The 17,382-nt window shown below is 39.9% G+C and overlaps 1 protein-coding gene across 19 annotated transcripts in view; it reads left to right on the top strand.

Annotated features, from left to right (window-relative positions):
* HNRNPM (heterogeneous nuclear ribonucleoprotein M) overlaps window positions 1-17,382 on the top strand; it is a 43,897-nt gene that overhangs the window by 10,331 nt on the left and 16,184 nt on the right. For 7 of the 19 annotated variants that reach the window (XM_028519190.2, XM_036032712.1, XM_028519193.2 and 4 more), the window contains exons 3-10: window positions 6,135-6,187; window positions 7,140-7,147; window positions 7,231-7,324; window positions 8,636-8,827; window positions 9,548-9,701; window positions 10,504-10,553; window positions 12,161-12,221; window positions 16,786-16,887. In XM_028519190.2, the coding sequence (XP_028374991.1) occupies window positions 6,135-6,187; window positions 7,140-7,147; window positions 7,231-7,324; window positions 8,636-8,827; window positions 9,548-9,701; window positions 10,504-10,553; window positions 12,161-12,221; window positions 16,786-16,887 (714 nt within the window). The remainder of the gene's footprint in view (window positions 1-6,134; window positions 6,188-7,139; window positions 7,148-7,230; window positions 7,325-8,635; window positions 8,828-9,547; window positions 9,702-10,503; window positions 10,554-12,160; window positions 12,222-16,785; window positions 16,888-17,382) is intronic. The other 12 variants (XM_028519196.2, XM_028519198.2, XM_028519197.2 and 9 more) reach the window with 4 other exon arrangements.

Genomic DNA, 17,382 nt, shown 5'->3' with positions numbered 1-17,382 from the left:
TTATTTGAACTCTTACTTACTAGAAATCTGTTGTAAGTAACTTTTAAAGATTTTGAAGACTCGTTACTGCACAGGGGAAAAGAATTGTTGATGGAGGCACTTATACCCTAAAAGCATTCATCTCAAGATAATATCTAGCATGGAGAAAGCAGAGATTTGGGCTGTGACAATCCAGACACTCTTTATCAGCCTGCATTGTTAGAGTCCATCCCTGAGGAGATCATCCTGTTTCAGAAAACTAGTGGACTGAGAACTAGAATTGTTTGTCCTCATTTTTTAATTAATTAATTAGTATAAAGGAGAGAGAGAAAGACATCCATTTATTATTCTACCCGTTCATGCATTCATTGGCTAATTCTTTTTTAAATTATTTTTTAAAAACAGATAGGGGAAGGGAGGAGAAACAGGGAGAGAAAACATCCATGTGAAGTGAGAGAGGAACCTCTATCCGTTGCCCTGGTACATGCTCTCACAGGGACCAAACCCACAACTGGGAATCAAACCGGCAGTCAGGGCTCATCACTTGATTGTTGTATGTGCCCTGGCAGGGGAGCAAGCCTGCGATTTTGGCATATCTGGATGACACTCTAATCAACTGCACTACCTGTCCAGGGCTCTATTTGTCCTCAGCTTAGAGATCTGAGTAATGTTATGTCACTGAAACACTGTCTAATTGCCACTTTTCAGCCTTAAGGTGGTAACTCTGAGATGGTAGGACAGGACAGGAGCTTTTCTAAGGCTAATAATTAACTTTTCTTAATTAACAAAACTTTCTTTAATCCTCGCCTAAGGGGATATATATATATATATTTTTTTTTTTTTTTAAGAGCAGAAGTGGAGGAGAGAGAAACACTGATTGGTTGCCTTCTGTACACACCCCAACCCAGAATTAAACTGGCAACTTTTTGGTGTACACGATGATGCTCCAACCTACTTAGCCACCTAGCCAGGGTCTAATTATTAATCATACCCTCAGGTACCATTCCCTAATTCTCCATCTTTCTCCTCCTTGGACACCAAGTGTATTTTATAGCCTTTGTCTTTAATTTTATCATTTAACAGTGTTCACATATGTGAACTAGTCACTTTTTCTCTGGCTTTTTCAAAACCCTGGATGGGATCACAAAGCTTGTTTGGTGGCACTGTCATGAAATCAACATTGCTGGGTTTTTTTTAAATCCTTACCTGAGGGCATTTTTTTTTTTATTGCTTTTAGAAGGGGGGGTGGAGGGAGGTGGAGAGGGAGCGGGGGAGAGAGAGACAGAGAGAGACAGAGAGACAGAGACACCAACTAGTTGCCTCCCATGTGTACCAGGACCAAGGATTGAACCCACATCCTAGGTATGTGCTTTGACCGGGAATCGAAGCCACAGCCTTTGGTTTACAGGATTATGCTCCAACCAACTGAGCCACACCAGCCAGGGCTCAACATTGCTGATTTTTAAAGAGAAAATTATATATTCAGAGCTTTGTTGTGTTCTGAGTCAGCTTGCTTTTTAGCTCACACCATAATAACAGTTAGAGACATAAATTAAAGAGCTTCATAGCCTTTAAAATTGAATGCCCTCTTTCCTGGAGCTTTCCCCTTCCCGTTCTCAGTGTCCCAGTGGGACAAGGGAAAGGTTTCTGTTCTTCCTTTTGACTGTGCACAGTAATTTTTATGGAGATAATGCATGGAAAAAAGCGGCAGCTTCAAAGACTGAATTTTTACTGAGTTGAGAAAATTTAAGAGGCAGTATAATACGAAATTTGGAGATTACCAAACCAACTTTGAGTGACTTAACAGTCTTATACAGCTACCTAATTTTCATCACTTGACAGCTATTGGGATACACATCTTAAAGTTTTTGTCCATAAGGATTGGGCAAAAAAGTAAGAGTTCTATGAGCAGAGGTAATCTTGGGTATGTTAAACTTAAATTGTATTGTGCTACATTCCTGGGAAGTCCTGTGTGGATGAAGAAAGCTTGGTGTGGGGCTGCTTGTCTCTTGGCCTAGCCCGGGAACCTGCAGCACTGAGGCAGGATGAGCTGCAGCTAGTAAGCATGGAGCACATTGGGGGGAAGAAAGGGAGGTCAGTGATGTAGTTTACTTTCAGTCCATCCCAAGTTTAGCAGCAGTTAGTTTTTCTTGCGTAAGCAAAGATTTCTTTAAGCATGTAAGCCTTCTGTCTTTATTTAATGCATCACTTTAGGGCAGGTAAATTTCAGATTCCCGCTGATTGAAAGAAAACCAAGGCCCAGAGAGCATGTATAGTGCAGTAGAAGGCCTCCGGTGGCTCTTGGAGATAATCTTCATGGTGGGTCTATGGAGCAGAACTTATTTTCAATTTCAGAAAAATCCCTATCCAGTCTATTTGGCTCCTTCAGGTTTTCCTTTGTTGGAAATCCAGCCTGCATTTTTGAAAGGCCTGTTAACTTGGGTTAAAAACCTCAGCAGTGCAGCCTCCCTGGCTTCCTTGGTGGCCTTTGGTCTAGTGCTCTTCTGTCACCTGAGTCAGGCCATAGATTAAGTAATCACTGCGTGGAATAATTATTTTGCCATGTATGTGTTAAAGAAACAAGCCATAATATAAACAAGTTATATATAAAAACAAATTATACATATCCTTGTGTATATTAAACCAGCTTTCCAAATTTAAATATGCATTTATTCTATGCACCTCATTTACGGTGGCTACCTTACTATGAGGTGAGAACACTTGATAACATGCCCTGCTGTTGTGCCAGCCCCTTTCCCACCCCTTTAAATTATAGACCTTTTCACATGTGAATTCTCTTCAGTGACTTGGGCCTCTCTACTCCCTCTTTTTTTTTTTTTTTTTTTTGGTCCATTTCAGACGGGAGAAGTAAATGAGAACACAGAAACAAATACTCTTTGTGGTAAAAATATATGCAGAAGTGTTAAATCAGAGTAGCTCCAAGGACTGCCCGGATTTTCGGGGCGGGGGGGTGGTGTTGCTTATCTGCTTAACCTCCTGGTGCCTTTTGTTCTTGAGGATATGTATATATATTCTCAAGAAAATACATATTTTAAAAATATATATTTTTTAAATTTATGTATAAAACTTTTGTGTTGCTTTAAAATTTTTTCCCTTGAGGCAATATTTTTAATAATCCACCTAAATATTGCTTAAGAATTATTTCTTGGAGCATTTTAAAATAAAGGTAGGTGATAACATTTGTCATTATTAGGTTTTTCAAGGTCTTAGTTTTTTTCCTTGTAGACATTTCGGTGTTTAAGCTGCAACAGAATTTGTCTCAGCAAACTCTTGGGATTCCATCCATATTCAGGGGGGGAGAGAGGAGCAACAGAAATTTACATTCATACCTGAGAATGCCATTTCTGTGACACTTGCTACTGCCAGTTTGTGAAAATGTGTATTAGTCCTCACTGTGCTCTGCTTTGGTTGGTTGGCTCATTTAAACTTTATTTCATTGAGTATGAGCAGATTGATAATTTTGTCTTTCAAGTTTTGTTGATAGTTATACTGACAACTAAACAAGTCTTGCTTTATTTAATATTTAGAATTAAAAGAGAAGTAGTCTTTTATAGGGTTTCTCATTATTTTTCTATAGGGAAGTATGAATCATCAGTTGTTACAGATCCTGTGACATGCCTTTGCTCACATCTCTCAATGGATGAGGTCTCCCAGGGTGGAGGTCAGGATTTAGGAGGAGCATGGTTACTACTGATGATCCTTGGGAATAGCAAGCACTACCCATGCTAGAGCCACAGTGACTGCCTCACTTATGGCCAACCTGAGTGGAGGGAGGGTTAGTTTAATGTAAATGTTGTTTTTACTAAACTGTATCATTTGGGGGGAAAGAAGAGGGAACATTTTAAGCAAATTTTTGTTTCAGGGGATTGAAGGTTGGATGTGTGCCACTACTAGAATGTTAAATGTGAAAAGTCCTGATTTCTAAACCTGGCTTCTATTAAAATGGTTATGACTATGGAAAAAAAATTATTTGGGACTTGCTTGGTTTCTAGGTTGCAGTGCTATCTTTTTGATAAAGTATCTTTATGGGCACAGTCTAGAAACTGGCCAAATGCAATAGCATTTGAATTTTAACAGTAGTACAGCTGTCCTTGAGTTAGATATTGTGGTTCTTTTATTTATTAAGGTTATTAGGCGGTAGTCACAGGTCATAGGAAATAAACTTGGGTTCTCTCTTCACTGGCTTGATATACTTGGCATTTTTATTCGAGTGGAGACAAGGGCTGTTGGTCCTCAAATGGCTGCTGTTGTTGAAGTAAATGGCTCTTAACATGGCTTCAGGAAAGGCCACAACTTTTTGGAATTGCTTTATTTCTGTATGGGTAAATAAAGCCCATTTGTATGTCTGTCCCTTGTCTGTGGTTATTTTTCAGTTTACCCTCAGGAGTGCGTCGTCTGTGTTAAATTTACCAGTTCCTGTTTCCTTTCTTCGTCACTCTAATGATTCTCCTTCCTGTTGTGTATAAAGTGCTGGTTTGGTTCACATTTCAGGAAAGGGCAAGGAGTGCAAGGCTGTAGACTTAAACTTTGAACACTTGGCCTTCTTGCTTTCAACTGACATGTAAATATATTACTAATAAATATGCCTTTCAAATTGTCAATTTTATTTATTTAAAAGGAATTTTATTTTACATTTAAATATCTTGCAGTATTAATTTTAAAATTCTATAATTTTATTTTATTTTTAAAGATTTTAATTTTTTATTTTTAGAGAGAGGGGAAGGGAGAAAGAAAGGGAGGGAGAGAAATATCACTGTGTGGTTGCCTCTCACGTGCCCTGTACCAGGCAACCTGGCAACCTAGGCATGTGCCCTGACTGGGAATCGAACCAGTGACACTTTGGTTTACAGGCTGGGCCCAGTCCACTAAGCCAAGCCAGCCAGGGCTAAAAATACTATAATTTTAATATCCTTAGAACAAAAGAGTTAAAATAGGCAGGACTTGTTGAGCCTATCCATTAAGGAAGGTTATTTTTACCCTTGTACTGCTAAATCAAACTGAATTAGAGAAAACTTGACCACCAAAAATAATCCTTTAAAATAAGAAGGGTATTTCTGAGAACAAAAGCTCTTTCTTGGCTTAGCAGATGCTGCATAGAGATTGTTTTCTCTAAGTTAAGGTTTTAAATTTGTTGTCTGCCGTCTTCAAATTCAGCAGCCATTTTAATGGTTGACTTGATGGGTTTTAACACCTACCTGGTTATGGTGGTCATGAATTGGCAGTCCACACCTTGAGGAAAATCTGCAGACTCTTTTGAAATGCTTTGTTTTTCTCCCTTTGTGTAGATTAGAATCAAGTGAGTCTGTTTAATTGTTTAGATGCAAACTGAGCTCTAAATTTGCATTTATCGGTGTCTTTTAATGAAGACTTTGAGAAAGCAACAGGAATAATAAGCCTGGCTTAATTCACTGCAGAGAATCCAGATGCTGCTTTGGTTTTGTGGTTGGATATTCAAACATCACTACTTCGGACAGTTGTCGGGCCCAGTGCTGTGTGCAGGACTAGCTATAGAATTTGTGGGGTATAGTGCAAAATGAAAATGGGGGCCCCTTGTTTAAAAATTAGGAATTTCAAGACCACAACAGCAGCAGCATTAAACCAAGCACGCGGCCCTCCTGAGTGCAGGGCCCTGTGCTATTATACAGGTTGCCCACCCATGTAGCCCGCAACACTGTGTGTACGCCTTTGAGCATATTTATGTGCCTTGATTTAGCATTTGAGCTAAGCTTAGCGGCATTGCAATTTGGGTGCCATTTACCTGCTTTCACCAGTGAGAGGGTATGTGTAGAACTTTTCCTCCCTTCTCCCAAAAAGTGAATCATGCAGACTTCTATCCTATAGATTTGGATTGCCTTTAGTCATGAATGAGAGTCCAGACAGAAATTGATATGGAAATCTGTGGAAATTATTTGTTTGTGGTGGGGGAACATCAAGGACATATTGTTAATGAGTTTCACCTACCTTTACTGCACACCTGTAATGCCTAGTTCTGTGGTTTAGAGAATATGGAGTGTTTCTGGGCTTTCTTATAAGGCAGAGGCTCCATACAAGGTTGCTGATGATTGTTCTAAATTCCCATTGTTTTCTTGGCTTTTCTCCCTTGGTTTATGTGTCGTCTGGAAACTGATTTGTAGTTGGTGAGGTAACATACGTGGAGCTCTTAATGGACGCTGAAGGAAAGTCAAGGGTAAGTGTCTGAGAGAATTTCTTCTGTGGATTTACTACATGAAAAATGTAACTGTATGGTGGCGTGGAATCGAATGAAATCAGGAAGGCAGTGAGTGCTCATGTTACAGTAGCCATGTTTGATTTTGCCAAACATTGGAGTGGGGTGGGAAGGGATTTGCAAAAGGAGTCCCGCTTTTCCAAATGGCTGGCCAAAGAGCTTTTTGGTATTCTGTTTGGATGCCCAATTTTGATTACTGGGGACCAATCGTAGCATTGTCTCTTTGTTAACAGAGGAATTGGCTGTGTGTGAATTATGCATGGAATTTTAGTGGTGGTATATTAATGTAAAACGTGTGTTCTTGTCTAGAAAATGTTATCCTTGGTTGTTTGCTGAATTTGAAAGTTGTGTGAATCAAAGATTACAAAAAGTTGCCTCTGTGCCAGTAAATTGTAAAACAAATATTTAAAACCTGAACGTTTAAAATTGGCCTAGTTTAAAGAGAAAATAAACTATTTTCTGTCGCGGAATAGAATGGCTTAGCATAATCAAAAGGATGAGCTCAATTTATGGAAGGGATGGATTTAGGAGGAGTATGATAAGGACTTGATTGAATACAGAGGGAAACAGATCTAAAGTTTGTGTGAGTTTTTGTTTTGTTTTGTTTTTGTTTGTTTGTTTTTTGGGGGGGGGAGAACCTGAATTTAGGTCTGTTTATTATAACTTCAGCAACTGTAGTGCAATGCTTGTAATGTGCAGGAAAAGGAGATAATGAGGAACCCAGCTTTTAGTAAGGAAGGCTAGGCAAGACACTTCTTCAGCTTCCTCTTAGAAGGGTTGGTTTTTTTAAAAAAAACCCTAACTTTGTTACATACATCATTTTTATAACTGTCATTGTTACTTACTATTTTTTTTCTGTTCTTTTTTTCCCCCTTTCCTTGCTCTTCTGATTGGTCTGTGGCCTCTTCCAAAGGGATGTGCGTAAGTATTGTCTAGTTACTTACTAGCAATTGAACCCTTAGTTACAGAACTGGTTTCACGCATTTTCTTTTGACTCTTCATAGTGTTGTTGAATTCAAGATGGAAGAGAGCATGAAAAAAGCTGCTGAAGTTCTAAACAAGCATAGTCTGAGTGGAAGACCACTGAAAGTCAAAGAAGTAAGCTCTTGAAACACTGGATATTGTTTATAATTGCTGAGTTGTCCTTATTTGGAGTTAGGAGAAGATAAAAATAGTTCTGGACTATGTTTTAAGGAACAGACCAACCTGTTTTTAAAGGAAGAGGGTCAGTCATAGGCTTCAGTAGTCACTCCTATAAAAACTTTGAATTTGTGGCTAAATGTGTTTTCTCAGAGGCCCTCAAGCTGAACCTGTGGTTTTCTATTGTTTTTAAAGGGTTCTGTACCTACAGTTTTACCCAGTTTAACTCTTGTTCTTGGCCCACCTTTTTTTTTTTTTTTTTTTTTTAATAAAAATTGTTACTGTTACCCTATTTTTTAAAAAAGATTTTATTTATTTTTAGAGAGAGGGGAAGGGAAGGAGAATAAAAGGGAGAGAAACATAGATCAGCTGCCTTTTGCATGTCCCGAACTGGGGTCCCAGCCCACAACTGAGGCATGTGCCCTGACCTAACTGGGAATCAAACCGGTGAACTTTCAGTTTGTGGGACAGTGCCTAACCCACTGAGCCACACCAGTCAGGGCTTTTTTTTTTTTTTTTTTTAATTATCTCTTTAAAATTGAGTTTATTGTGACTAAAATGTTCATATCTAATTCAGATCAAATAACCTTTTCTCCTTTAAGGAAGAGAGAGGGGTTTCTTTGTGATTCAGTCCTTTCTGGACTTATTTTTACCTGTTTTTCTTGGAGAAAGGTCAGTATATTCAGAGGTCAAGGAGGAAAGTATTGTAGGGTTTGTTCTCTTGTGTGTTGAATGTGTGATACATGAAAGGGCAGGGAGTTGAATAGTGTCAATACCAGAGCTTCACAAACCTGTCCAGACTTTATACAGGAGTCAGACGCCTGAATAACGTGAAGGATGGAGTACCTTGGTGATCTCGAACTGTTTTCAGACCTTTGGAAAAATCACTGATGGGGTTTGCAGGAATTACAAAACCCCATGGAATTAGTAAGATTCAACTATACCAAGCCTGTGAAGATCTTATTTAAATCTGGAAGTTTTATATTAAGTCAACTAATTATGTCAAAACTCCCACTACACCACACCCCCTTTTATTTTATTTTTTACTTAGTTCATTTGAGAGCTAAGTTTTACACCGTTTCTTTCTTCCTTGTTTCTGTAGCTGGGATTCTTTCTGGCCTGGTGGTTTAGTTCATTTGAGTTTCTTGTTTTAGATTTTGAGAAATGCTTTCGAAACAGCCTCTCAATTTCTGAATTTTTGGGCACACTTACTGTGCAAGCATGGTTTTAGTTGTCACTGGGTCAGTAACACTTTTTTGCTCGTTTTAGGATCCTGATGGTGAACATGCCAGGAGAGCAATGCAAAAGGTGATGGCTACGACTGGTGGGATGGGTATGGGACCAGGTGGCCCAGGAATGATTAATATCCCACCCAGTATCCTAAATAATCCTAACATCCCAAATGAGATTATCCATGCATTACAGGCTGGAAGACTTGGAAGCACAGTATTTGTAGCAAATGTAAGTAAACGAAACAGTGTCTGAAGTAGGGGGAAAAAATCAGAACTTTATGAAATAATCTTGTCAGTGTGTTAGAAAAGTAGATTTGATATTTGAGAAGAAAACTTGAGAGGGTTATGTCATCTTCTTGATTTTTTTTTTTAAATCAGCATTGGAGTTGTACTTGTTTCCTAATGACCACTGCAGTCATAAGTCACAGGTGTGACTGGTCCCATGAGTCTGTGTTTACCATGTTTTGCTAGTGTTTATAAAAGTGGCAGCTGAGTCTGCATTCTTGGTGGGTTTATTTAGGTGCAGCATAAAAAAGTTTCTGAGTGGAGATTATACACTGACACTTCCCTCTTGTGTCTGGGATAAATGATAATGCCTTTCATTGCAAAGGAAAATATTTTTAAAAGAAAGTGGGTAGGGGACAGTGATGATAATAAACTCCAGGGAACAAATTTTTATTTTTAATATTCAGATACAAGCATATTATAAATGTATGTGGTGACTTAAGCGCCCCCCGCCCCCCCCCCCCCCCCCCCCCCCGAGAAAAGAGACACTAAATAGCAGTTAAGGCCAGCTTTATAATCCTATTGAAAAATCCCATTGTAGTCCATATGTTTTTGGGACATATTTTTCTAATGCTTGTTCCAACCAAAGCATGTTGCATGCATGTAATAAAAATTGTTTTTAAGACGTTTACATTGCAATTTTCATTCTCCTCCTCTTGATTAGCTGGATTATAAAGTTGGCTGGAAGAAACTGAAGGAAGTTTTTAGTATGGCTGGTGTGGTGGTCCGGGCAGACATTCTTGAAGATAAAGATGGAAAAAGTCGTGGAATAGGCACTGTTACTTTTGAACAGTCCATTGAAGCTGTGCAAGCTATATGTATCCTTTAATGGAATTTAACTCTTGGTGAATGTTTAATTGTTGTATTAGTAATACAGGTTTGTGTGTGAAAGTGGTAACTTTATGTACCACTGTTTCCTGAGTGACTAGAGGAATGCATTTCTGTGGAGTTTGAAAGTTCTCTGGGATGGAATTATTTAGCCTTGTGTAGATAGAAGAAGGGCTGAGAAAGTAGGCACATTCCCATGAGTGGTCTTTTTTTCTGTGATTTCTTTTTCAAGGAGTCTGGTTTGAAGGGCGGAGTCCAGATAATATGCTGCTGGAGAGAGGTTTAATTATTTCATATGCAAGCCTTTGCAGGACCCTCTCTTTTTAGTGGATTGTCATCATTCTAGAAGCAGCACTTACTTGTTATCCTGTGCCATAGTGGAGAATACCACAAAGGAACACAGTCACTAAATTCAGGCAAGACATACTGAATGTTTTGTCCAGAAAACATGGTACTTGAAAAATGTTAGGATACTTGGCCCATTGGACACATGCAGAAAACTGATGCCAGTGCTTAAGAGAATGGCTTGGTGAAAAGCATAAGGCAGTATGAATGAAGCGCTATACCTAAAGTATAAGCTGAAATTTACTTCTTTTTTTCCCCCTTGAGTTTTATTTTCCTTTTACGCTGACTTAAAAACCAAATACAAATACTTCAATTGTAATGAGAAATAAGAACTGCTGATAAATTCATTGTTTAGAGGGACTGGTACCAGTTGAATTGTTTTTCTCATTTCTCTCTTGTTATGCATGTTCTTAGAATTGTAAGAAATAGCCTTAATTGTAATACCAGCTATGTTTAATGGCCAACTGCTATTTGATAGACCAATGCACGTGAAAATGGTAAGTTAATGGGATCTCTTTTCCCATAATATGCTCAAATAAGTCTAGCAGAAACATGGGATTATTTGGAGTACGCACATAGCTATTATTTATGGATCAGTCTAAGACAGTGATTTTCAGCCAGTGCGCCACAAGACTACTTAAAACAAGTAATACCTAACTGTAATTGAATTTATTAGGGTGACACTGGTTAATAAAATTATAGATTTCAGGTGTATAATTCTATATTAAATCATCTAATATCTGATTATTTAGTCAGGAATATTGACCTCTTTTCCCATAGTTTGTCAAAAACTGACAACAGCACCCTGACCAGTGTGATTCAGTTGGTCAGGCATTGCCCTGCAAAGCAAAAGGTCGCCAGTTCAGTGCCTGGGTTGTGGGTTGGGTTCCCTGGTAGGGGTATGTATGGGGAGAAGCTACTGATCTGATTGATCTTTCTCTCCCTCTCTTTCTTCCTCCCTTCCCCTTTCTCTAAAAATAAAGGAGTAAAGTATTTTTTTAAAATGGCAACAGCTAACATAATAATAGCCAGGTGGTATGAATGAATCAAAATTATACCTATTTTTTGTCAGATTGGCAAAAAAAAACAAACAAACCAGTTTTTGATGTGCCACAGAATTGCAGTAATCAGTTTATATAGGTGCCATGAAATGAAAAAAGGTTGAGAAGCGCTGGTCTAAGTTTAGAGTATGGCTATGGTGAGCACATTTATGACAGCTCAGGCAGCTCTAACTTCAGATATATTTTTCTTTGCACAGTTGGCTGATTGGTATGGTCAGGAGGTCAGTTGAGTATCCTACTTGAGCAAGTGATCAATTTCAAAAGAATAGTTATATATCTGGGTTTCCAATTTTCAGTATGTTTAGCATCATATCTGTTGTAAACCTTATTAAGTCTTTGGTTTAGACAGCCTTTAAAGTTCTCTTGAAGTGCTTCAATATAAACATTGTCCCTATGGCTGTGCCAAAGATAACAGTTAATACAAGCATCACTGGAACATGGTGAGGGCAATGTAGTTAACGCTCACATTCAGGAGGGAACTACAAAGGAACATTCAGTTTTTTTAAAAATAGATCATTGCACCCTGGCTGGTGTGGCTCAGTGGATTGAGTGCTGGCCTGAGAACCAAAAGGGTCACCGGTTCAATACCCAGCTAGGGCATCGTGCCTGGGTTTTGGGCCAGGTTCCCTGGTGTGGGGTGTAGGAGAGGCAACCACACTTCGATAATTCTCTTCCTTTCTTTCTCCCTCCCTTGTCCTCTGCCTAAAAATAAATAAAAAGAAAGCCAATTTGCAAAAAAATAAGTGAGTAGACAGATAAATTGCTTCATGTCATTTAAAGTCCAAAAGCATGAAAAAGATAGTGTGAGAGAATCTTGCTTTTGCTTCATACCCAGGTCCTATTTATCCCCCATAATATATACATGAGTATATATTTTAATCCTTCCCGATTTACACAAAAGCTTCCAAGAAATTGGCCACATTTCTTTTGATATTTGCATGGTATTCCATTGTGAGGGGTATCATAATTTTTCAAAAGGCCTCTGTTGATGCATGTCATTTCTGTCTTTTGCTGTTGCAAATGGTCTTCTCTTTCTCTTTCAGGATGAGAGGGCCTTACCAAAGGGAGATTTTTTCCCCCCTGAGCGTCCACAACAACTTCCCCGTAAGTGACTCAATTATTATGGCTGAGATTTAGAATTTGAGTTATACTAACCAGAAAACTGCAATTACTCTTGAACTTGTGCCATGTTATTCTGTAGTACACTTGACGGTTCTTTTTTCGAAGTATTTTTTATTGATTATGCTATTACAGTTTTCCCAATTTTTTCCTTTTTATCCCCCCTCCACCCTGCCTCCCCAGCCCTGTCCATGGATTGTACATATGAGTTCTTTGAGTCCTCTGTTTCCTATACCATTTTTTATCTCTCCCCATCTATCTTATGCCTACTAATTATGCTTCGTCTTCCCTGTACCTTCTCCTCTCCCCCCCCCATTCCTCTCTTCCCCCTCCCCACTGAACTCCCTCTGTGATGTCTATTTCTCTGATTCTGTTCCTGTTCTGGTTGTTGGCTTAGTTTTTTTTTTTTTTTTCATTGTTTTTTTTCTTTTAGGTTCATTTGTTGATAGTTGTGAGTTTGTTGTCATTTTATTGTTCATGTTTTTATTTTTCTTAGATTAGTCCCTTTAACCTTTCATATAATAAAGGGCTTGGTGATGATGAACTCCTTTACCTTGACCTTATCTGGGAAGCACTTTGTCTGCACTTCCATTCTAAATGAAAACTTGGCTGGATAGAACAATCTTGGATGTAGTTCCTTGCCTTTCATGACTTCAAATACTTCTTTCCAGCCCCTTGCCTGCAGGTTTCTTTTGAGAAATCAGCTGACAGTCTTATGGGCACTCCTTTGTAGATAACTATCTCCCTTTCTCTTGCTGCTTTTAGGATTCTTCCCTTATCTTTAATCTTGGGCAGTGTGATTATGATGTGCCTTGGTGTGTTCCTTCTTGGGTCCAACTTCTTTGGGACTCTGAGTTTTCTGGACTACCTGGAAGTCTATTTCCTTTGCCAGATTAGGGAAGTTCTTCATTATTTTTTCAAAGAAGTTTTTAATTTCTTACTTTTCCTCTTCTCCTTCTGGCACCCCTATAATTGGGATAATGGAACTTTTCCGGTTGTCCCAGAGAATCCTCATCCTCTCTTTATTTTGGGGGGGGGAATTCTTATTTCTTTGTTCTGATCCAGTTGGATGTTTCTTTCTTTCTCCCCCCCCCCCCCCCCCCCCAAGGGGGAAGGAAGGGAGAAGGAGATGGAGAGGAACATCTATGTGTGGTTGCCTCTACGTGCCCCCAGCTGGGTACCTGGCCTGTAACTCAGCCATGTGCCCTGACTGGGAATTGAACCAGTGACCCTTTGTTTCACAGGCCGGCACTTAGTCCATTGAGCCACACCAGCCAGGGCGGATGTTTATTTCTTTTGTTCCAAATCATTGCTTTGAATCCTGGTTTCCTTCTTGTGACTGTTGGTCCCCTGAATATTTTGCTGTATTTCATTTTGGGTATCTTTCCTTTGTTGTTTCATTTTTTGACCAAGCTCAATCAGTTCTGTGAGCATTTTGATTACCAGGGCTTTACATTTTCCATCAGAAAGGTTGGCAATCTCCTCCTTGCTTAGTTTTCTTTCTGAGGTTTTTCTGTGTTCTTTCATTTGAGCTGTATTTGGTCTTGGAGCTGATAGGTTGTAAGGGGGCGGGGCCTTAGGTATTCACCAGGGCAAACTTCCTTGTTGCTCTGTTGTGCTGCCTGTGGGGGAGGGGCCAGAGAGGGAACAGTTCAAATCGCCTGCTCCTCTCTAGTGCACTTTCCAACAGACTCTCCTGTCAGACTGGAAGTATCTTCCACCCTGGCCTCCCCAGTCATAGCCCATAGTCAGCTCTGCATCTCAGTTTTCCCTTAAGTCAGTCCCTGTGGTGCAGTTCTGCCCAGCTCAGTAGTCAGCCACCTCATTGTGATTTTTCTGAGTCGACCCCTGAAGTCTGCCTTACTGGTCTGGTTGTTCTGGTTGATCTTTTCTTTAATTCCTTGGTTGTCAGAGTTCCATGCAATTTGATTTTCTGGCACTTTTGGTTGTTAATTGATTTTAGATTGGTTGTTATCCTCCTTTTGGTTGTACAAGGAAGTGAAGGGTTTCTACCTATGCCTTCTTAGTCTGAACTGTGTTTTCCTTGTTTTGACCTGCTTGACTGTTCTTGAGGGAAAATTTCAAAAGGGTTTTTCTTCTATAAATTTTTCTCAGGGTGAAAAATGAGCAGAGGTTTACATTTTAGCAAGGATTGTTAGGATTACTTTGTGGTGAGGCAGGCTGGCTGCCCAGGATACAGAGGATATAGTTGGGCATTTTGGAAAGTGTTTTGGTGGGAATGAAGAACCCAAAATTGCAAAGGGAATTCAAGTTAGGCTGCACTTGGGTTCACAAAGATTTGTTATCACCATATGGCCTAGCAGTTCCACTCCGAAGGATACTCTAGGAGATCTAAAAACTTCCACACAGAAACTCATACATGGATATTGATAGCAGCATGCTTTCAGCTGATGAGTGGATAAGTACAATGTGTTAAATCTACACAGTGAAACATTACTCAGCAGTAAGAAGGAATGAAGTGCTGATACATATTATAGCATGGATGAGACTTGATTCCATTTATAGGAAACATCTAGAACAGGTGAATCTGTAGGCAAAAAGTATATTAATGGTTGTCCAGGGCTGGGGAGAGGAGTTAGTGGAGAGTGACTGCTAATGGGAATGGGTTTTCTTTTTGGAGTGATGAAAATGTTTAGAATTAGATGGTGGTGGTGATTTCACAACTCGGAATATACTGAAAATCACTGAGCTGTACACTTTAAATCAGTGAACCTTAAGGTATGTGAAGTGCAGCTATCAAAATCTTTATATAGGGTTATTTGCAACATCCAGGTAAAAACCTGTGTTGCAACTGGGAAGGCTAGTTAGGTCTTCACAGAGATGGAAAGGGTGCGCTTTAATTGAAGCCCTAGGCACTCCATCTGGCAAGCCGATAGGTGAGCTGAACCTGCGCACATACCACAGTGGGAGTGAGAGCCTGTTGTAGCATGAAGGTTGGGCAGTTATCAGTGCAGGCCATGGTAGCATGTGGGAGAAAGACGGCAGGAAGGATTGGGGGTAGGTTGGGGTGGGACCTGCTTGTGCTGTGTTAGGGCAGACTTCCCACTAGGTAAGGCAGTGGGGCTGGGCTGTTGTCAGTGCCTCCAGTCTGGAAGCAGTGTTGTTAAGGTTGGAACCCTCAGAGACTAGAACACTAGCTCTTGAGTGCCTTTGCAGTTTAGGATAGAAGCATAATAGAGGTAGATGTTGAAGAGAGGTTGAATTTTTTTTTTTTTTTAAGATTTTATTGATTTATTTTTAGAGAGGGAAGGGAAGGAGAGAGAGAGAAACAGCAATGTGCGGTTGCTGGGGGCTGTGGCCTGTAACCTAGGCATGTGCCCTGACTGGGAATCGAACCTGCGATGCCTGGTTTGCAGCCCATGCTCAATCCACTGAGCTACGCCAGCCAGGGCGAAGGGAGGTTGATTTTAAGGGTAGGAGATGGCTTATCTGTTGAAAGTTAACAATTGTTTGTTGAAGGACTATATTTTTTTGTCATAATCAGTGTGATCACTTGCAGTGATTATCCAGGTTCAAGGTGATAGCTCTTGTTGATGTTCAGGGGCTGGGTGCTGCTTGGCAACTTTGGCAGGCACGCACTGGGCCCCAGGGAGACCATTATCTGTGGCTTTTGGTCTCTGAGCACATTTAAGAGGGTTGTCTTGAAACGTGCTTCAGGGAGTAAGTAACCTTGGTGATTTCTTGCTGCTGTTTCTGTGCAATTTAAAAAATGGGTGTTAATCAGATTAAATACCCATACTCAGGCTTTTTTAAATTGACTTTATTGGGGTGATACTGGTTAATAAAAATTATACAGATCTCAGGTGTACAATTCTAATACATCATCTGTATATTGACTCTGTGTTCACTGCAAATCAAGTCTTCTCCCATCATCCTTGAACACCCACATGCCCTTTTCTGTCTCCCCCCACCTCCCTTTCTAGTGAACTTCTTTTTTCCATTTAAAAACCACTTGTCTGGTCTTGGTTTAGGCCTCAGACTAGAACTTTGCAAATGTCTTATAGTATCTCAGGCCTTGGTGGCTATTTTGAGGCCAATCTGTATTTTTGGGTCCCTGTTTATGGAGCATGGAGTTGAGGGTGGGCTTCTGTAAATCCACTAACTTCATTGTTATTAAAACCACCTGCAGCAGAGTCAGCATACATTATGCCCAGAGGCCAATTGGCTGGCTTATAACACTGATTTTTCATGGGAGAAGTATTTGGGCTACTAGGCTAGGAGGTGGGCATATTTGTGTGAGTTGTTTGTAATTCTCTGTAACTTGCAAGTGAACTGATTTGCAGTTGCCCTTTTATATACATATAATAAAGTCCAGTCTATAATTGCATATAAAAGCTTATGCCTTGAAAAGGAGAACTCCTAAATGTACCAGTGTTGAGTTACGAATTAGACCCTGGGTTTGGTGGTGGTGGTGGTGGTAGTGGGTGGAAATGGAGCATGGCAGCTGTGACTCTTTGCCTTTGAGGATCATGGTTTTTTATTCTAAGTTAGTGGAATCTACCCTTCTGACTTTCTCTTTTCCTTTCAGATGGACTTGGTGGTATTGGAATGGGGTTAGGACCAGGAGGGCAGCCTATTGATGCCAATCACTTGAATAAAGGCATTGGCATGGGAAACATAGGACCTGCAGGTGAGAATTACAGTGTTGCCTTGATTGAGGATTTGTGGGGAAGTTATTACATAGTTAAAATGATTAATTATTGGGATAATTGGACATTGAGTAATTCAAAAGGAATAAAGATTTAATTGGGACAAAATTTCTTCCTTATCTCTGATTCATTTTGATAAAGGCAGTATTTTATATTTTTTTCTAAGTTCAAGTTTTTTTCTGAAGCCATCATACCGTAGCATTTTATCCTTGCCTGACCTGAGTGGAGATAGTTAAGCCATTTGATGAAAGGAGGCAAGCCAGAGAGTTGGTCTTGCTCAAGGTCACACTATCAGTTAGTGACAGAGACTGTAGGTCTCCGACCATGGGACCACAGCACTGCTGTAGTTTATTACCCAGATTCCCTTGGGCTCAGGCCTTGGTGTTGACACAGCTTCTAGAGGTAGGGGCATTGATGGATGCAAAAAAACATCCATCATGGGGGCTCAGAGATGGTGAGGGGCTCATTGCATGACA

The sequence above is a fragment of the Phyllostomus discolor genome, chromosome 8 (assembly GCF_004126475.2).
Source record: "Phyllostomus discolor isolate MPI-MPIP mPhyDis1 chromosome 8, mPhyDis1.pri.v3, whole genome shotgun sequence".
Lineage (NCBI taxonomy): Eukaryota > Metazoa > Chordata > Mammalia > Chiroptera > Phyllostomidae > Phyllostomus > Phyllostomus discolor.
This window is presented reverse-complemented; position numbering and strand designations above follow the sequence as displayed.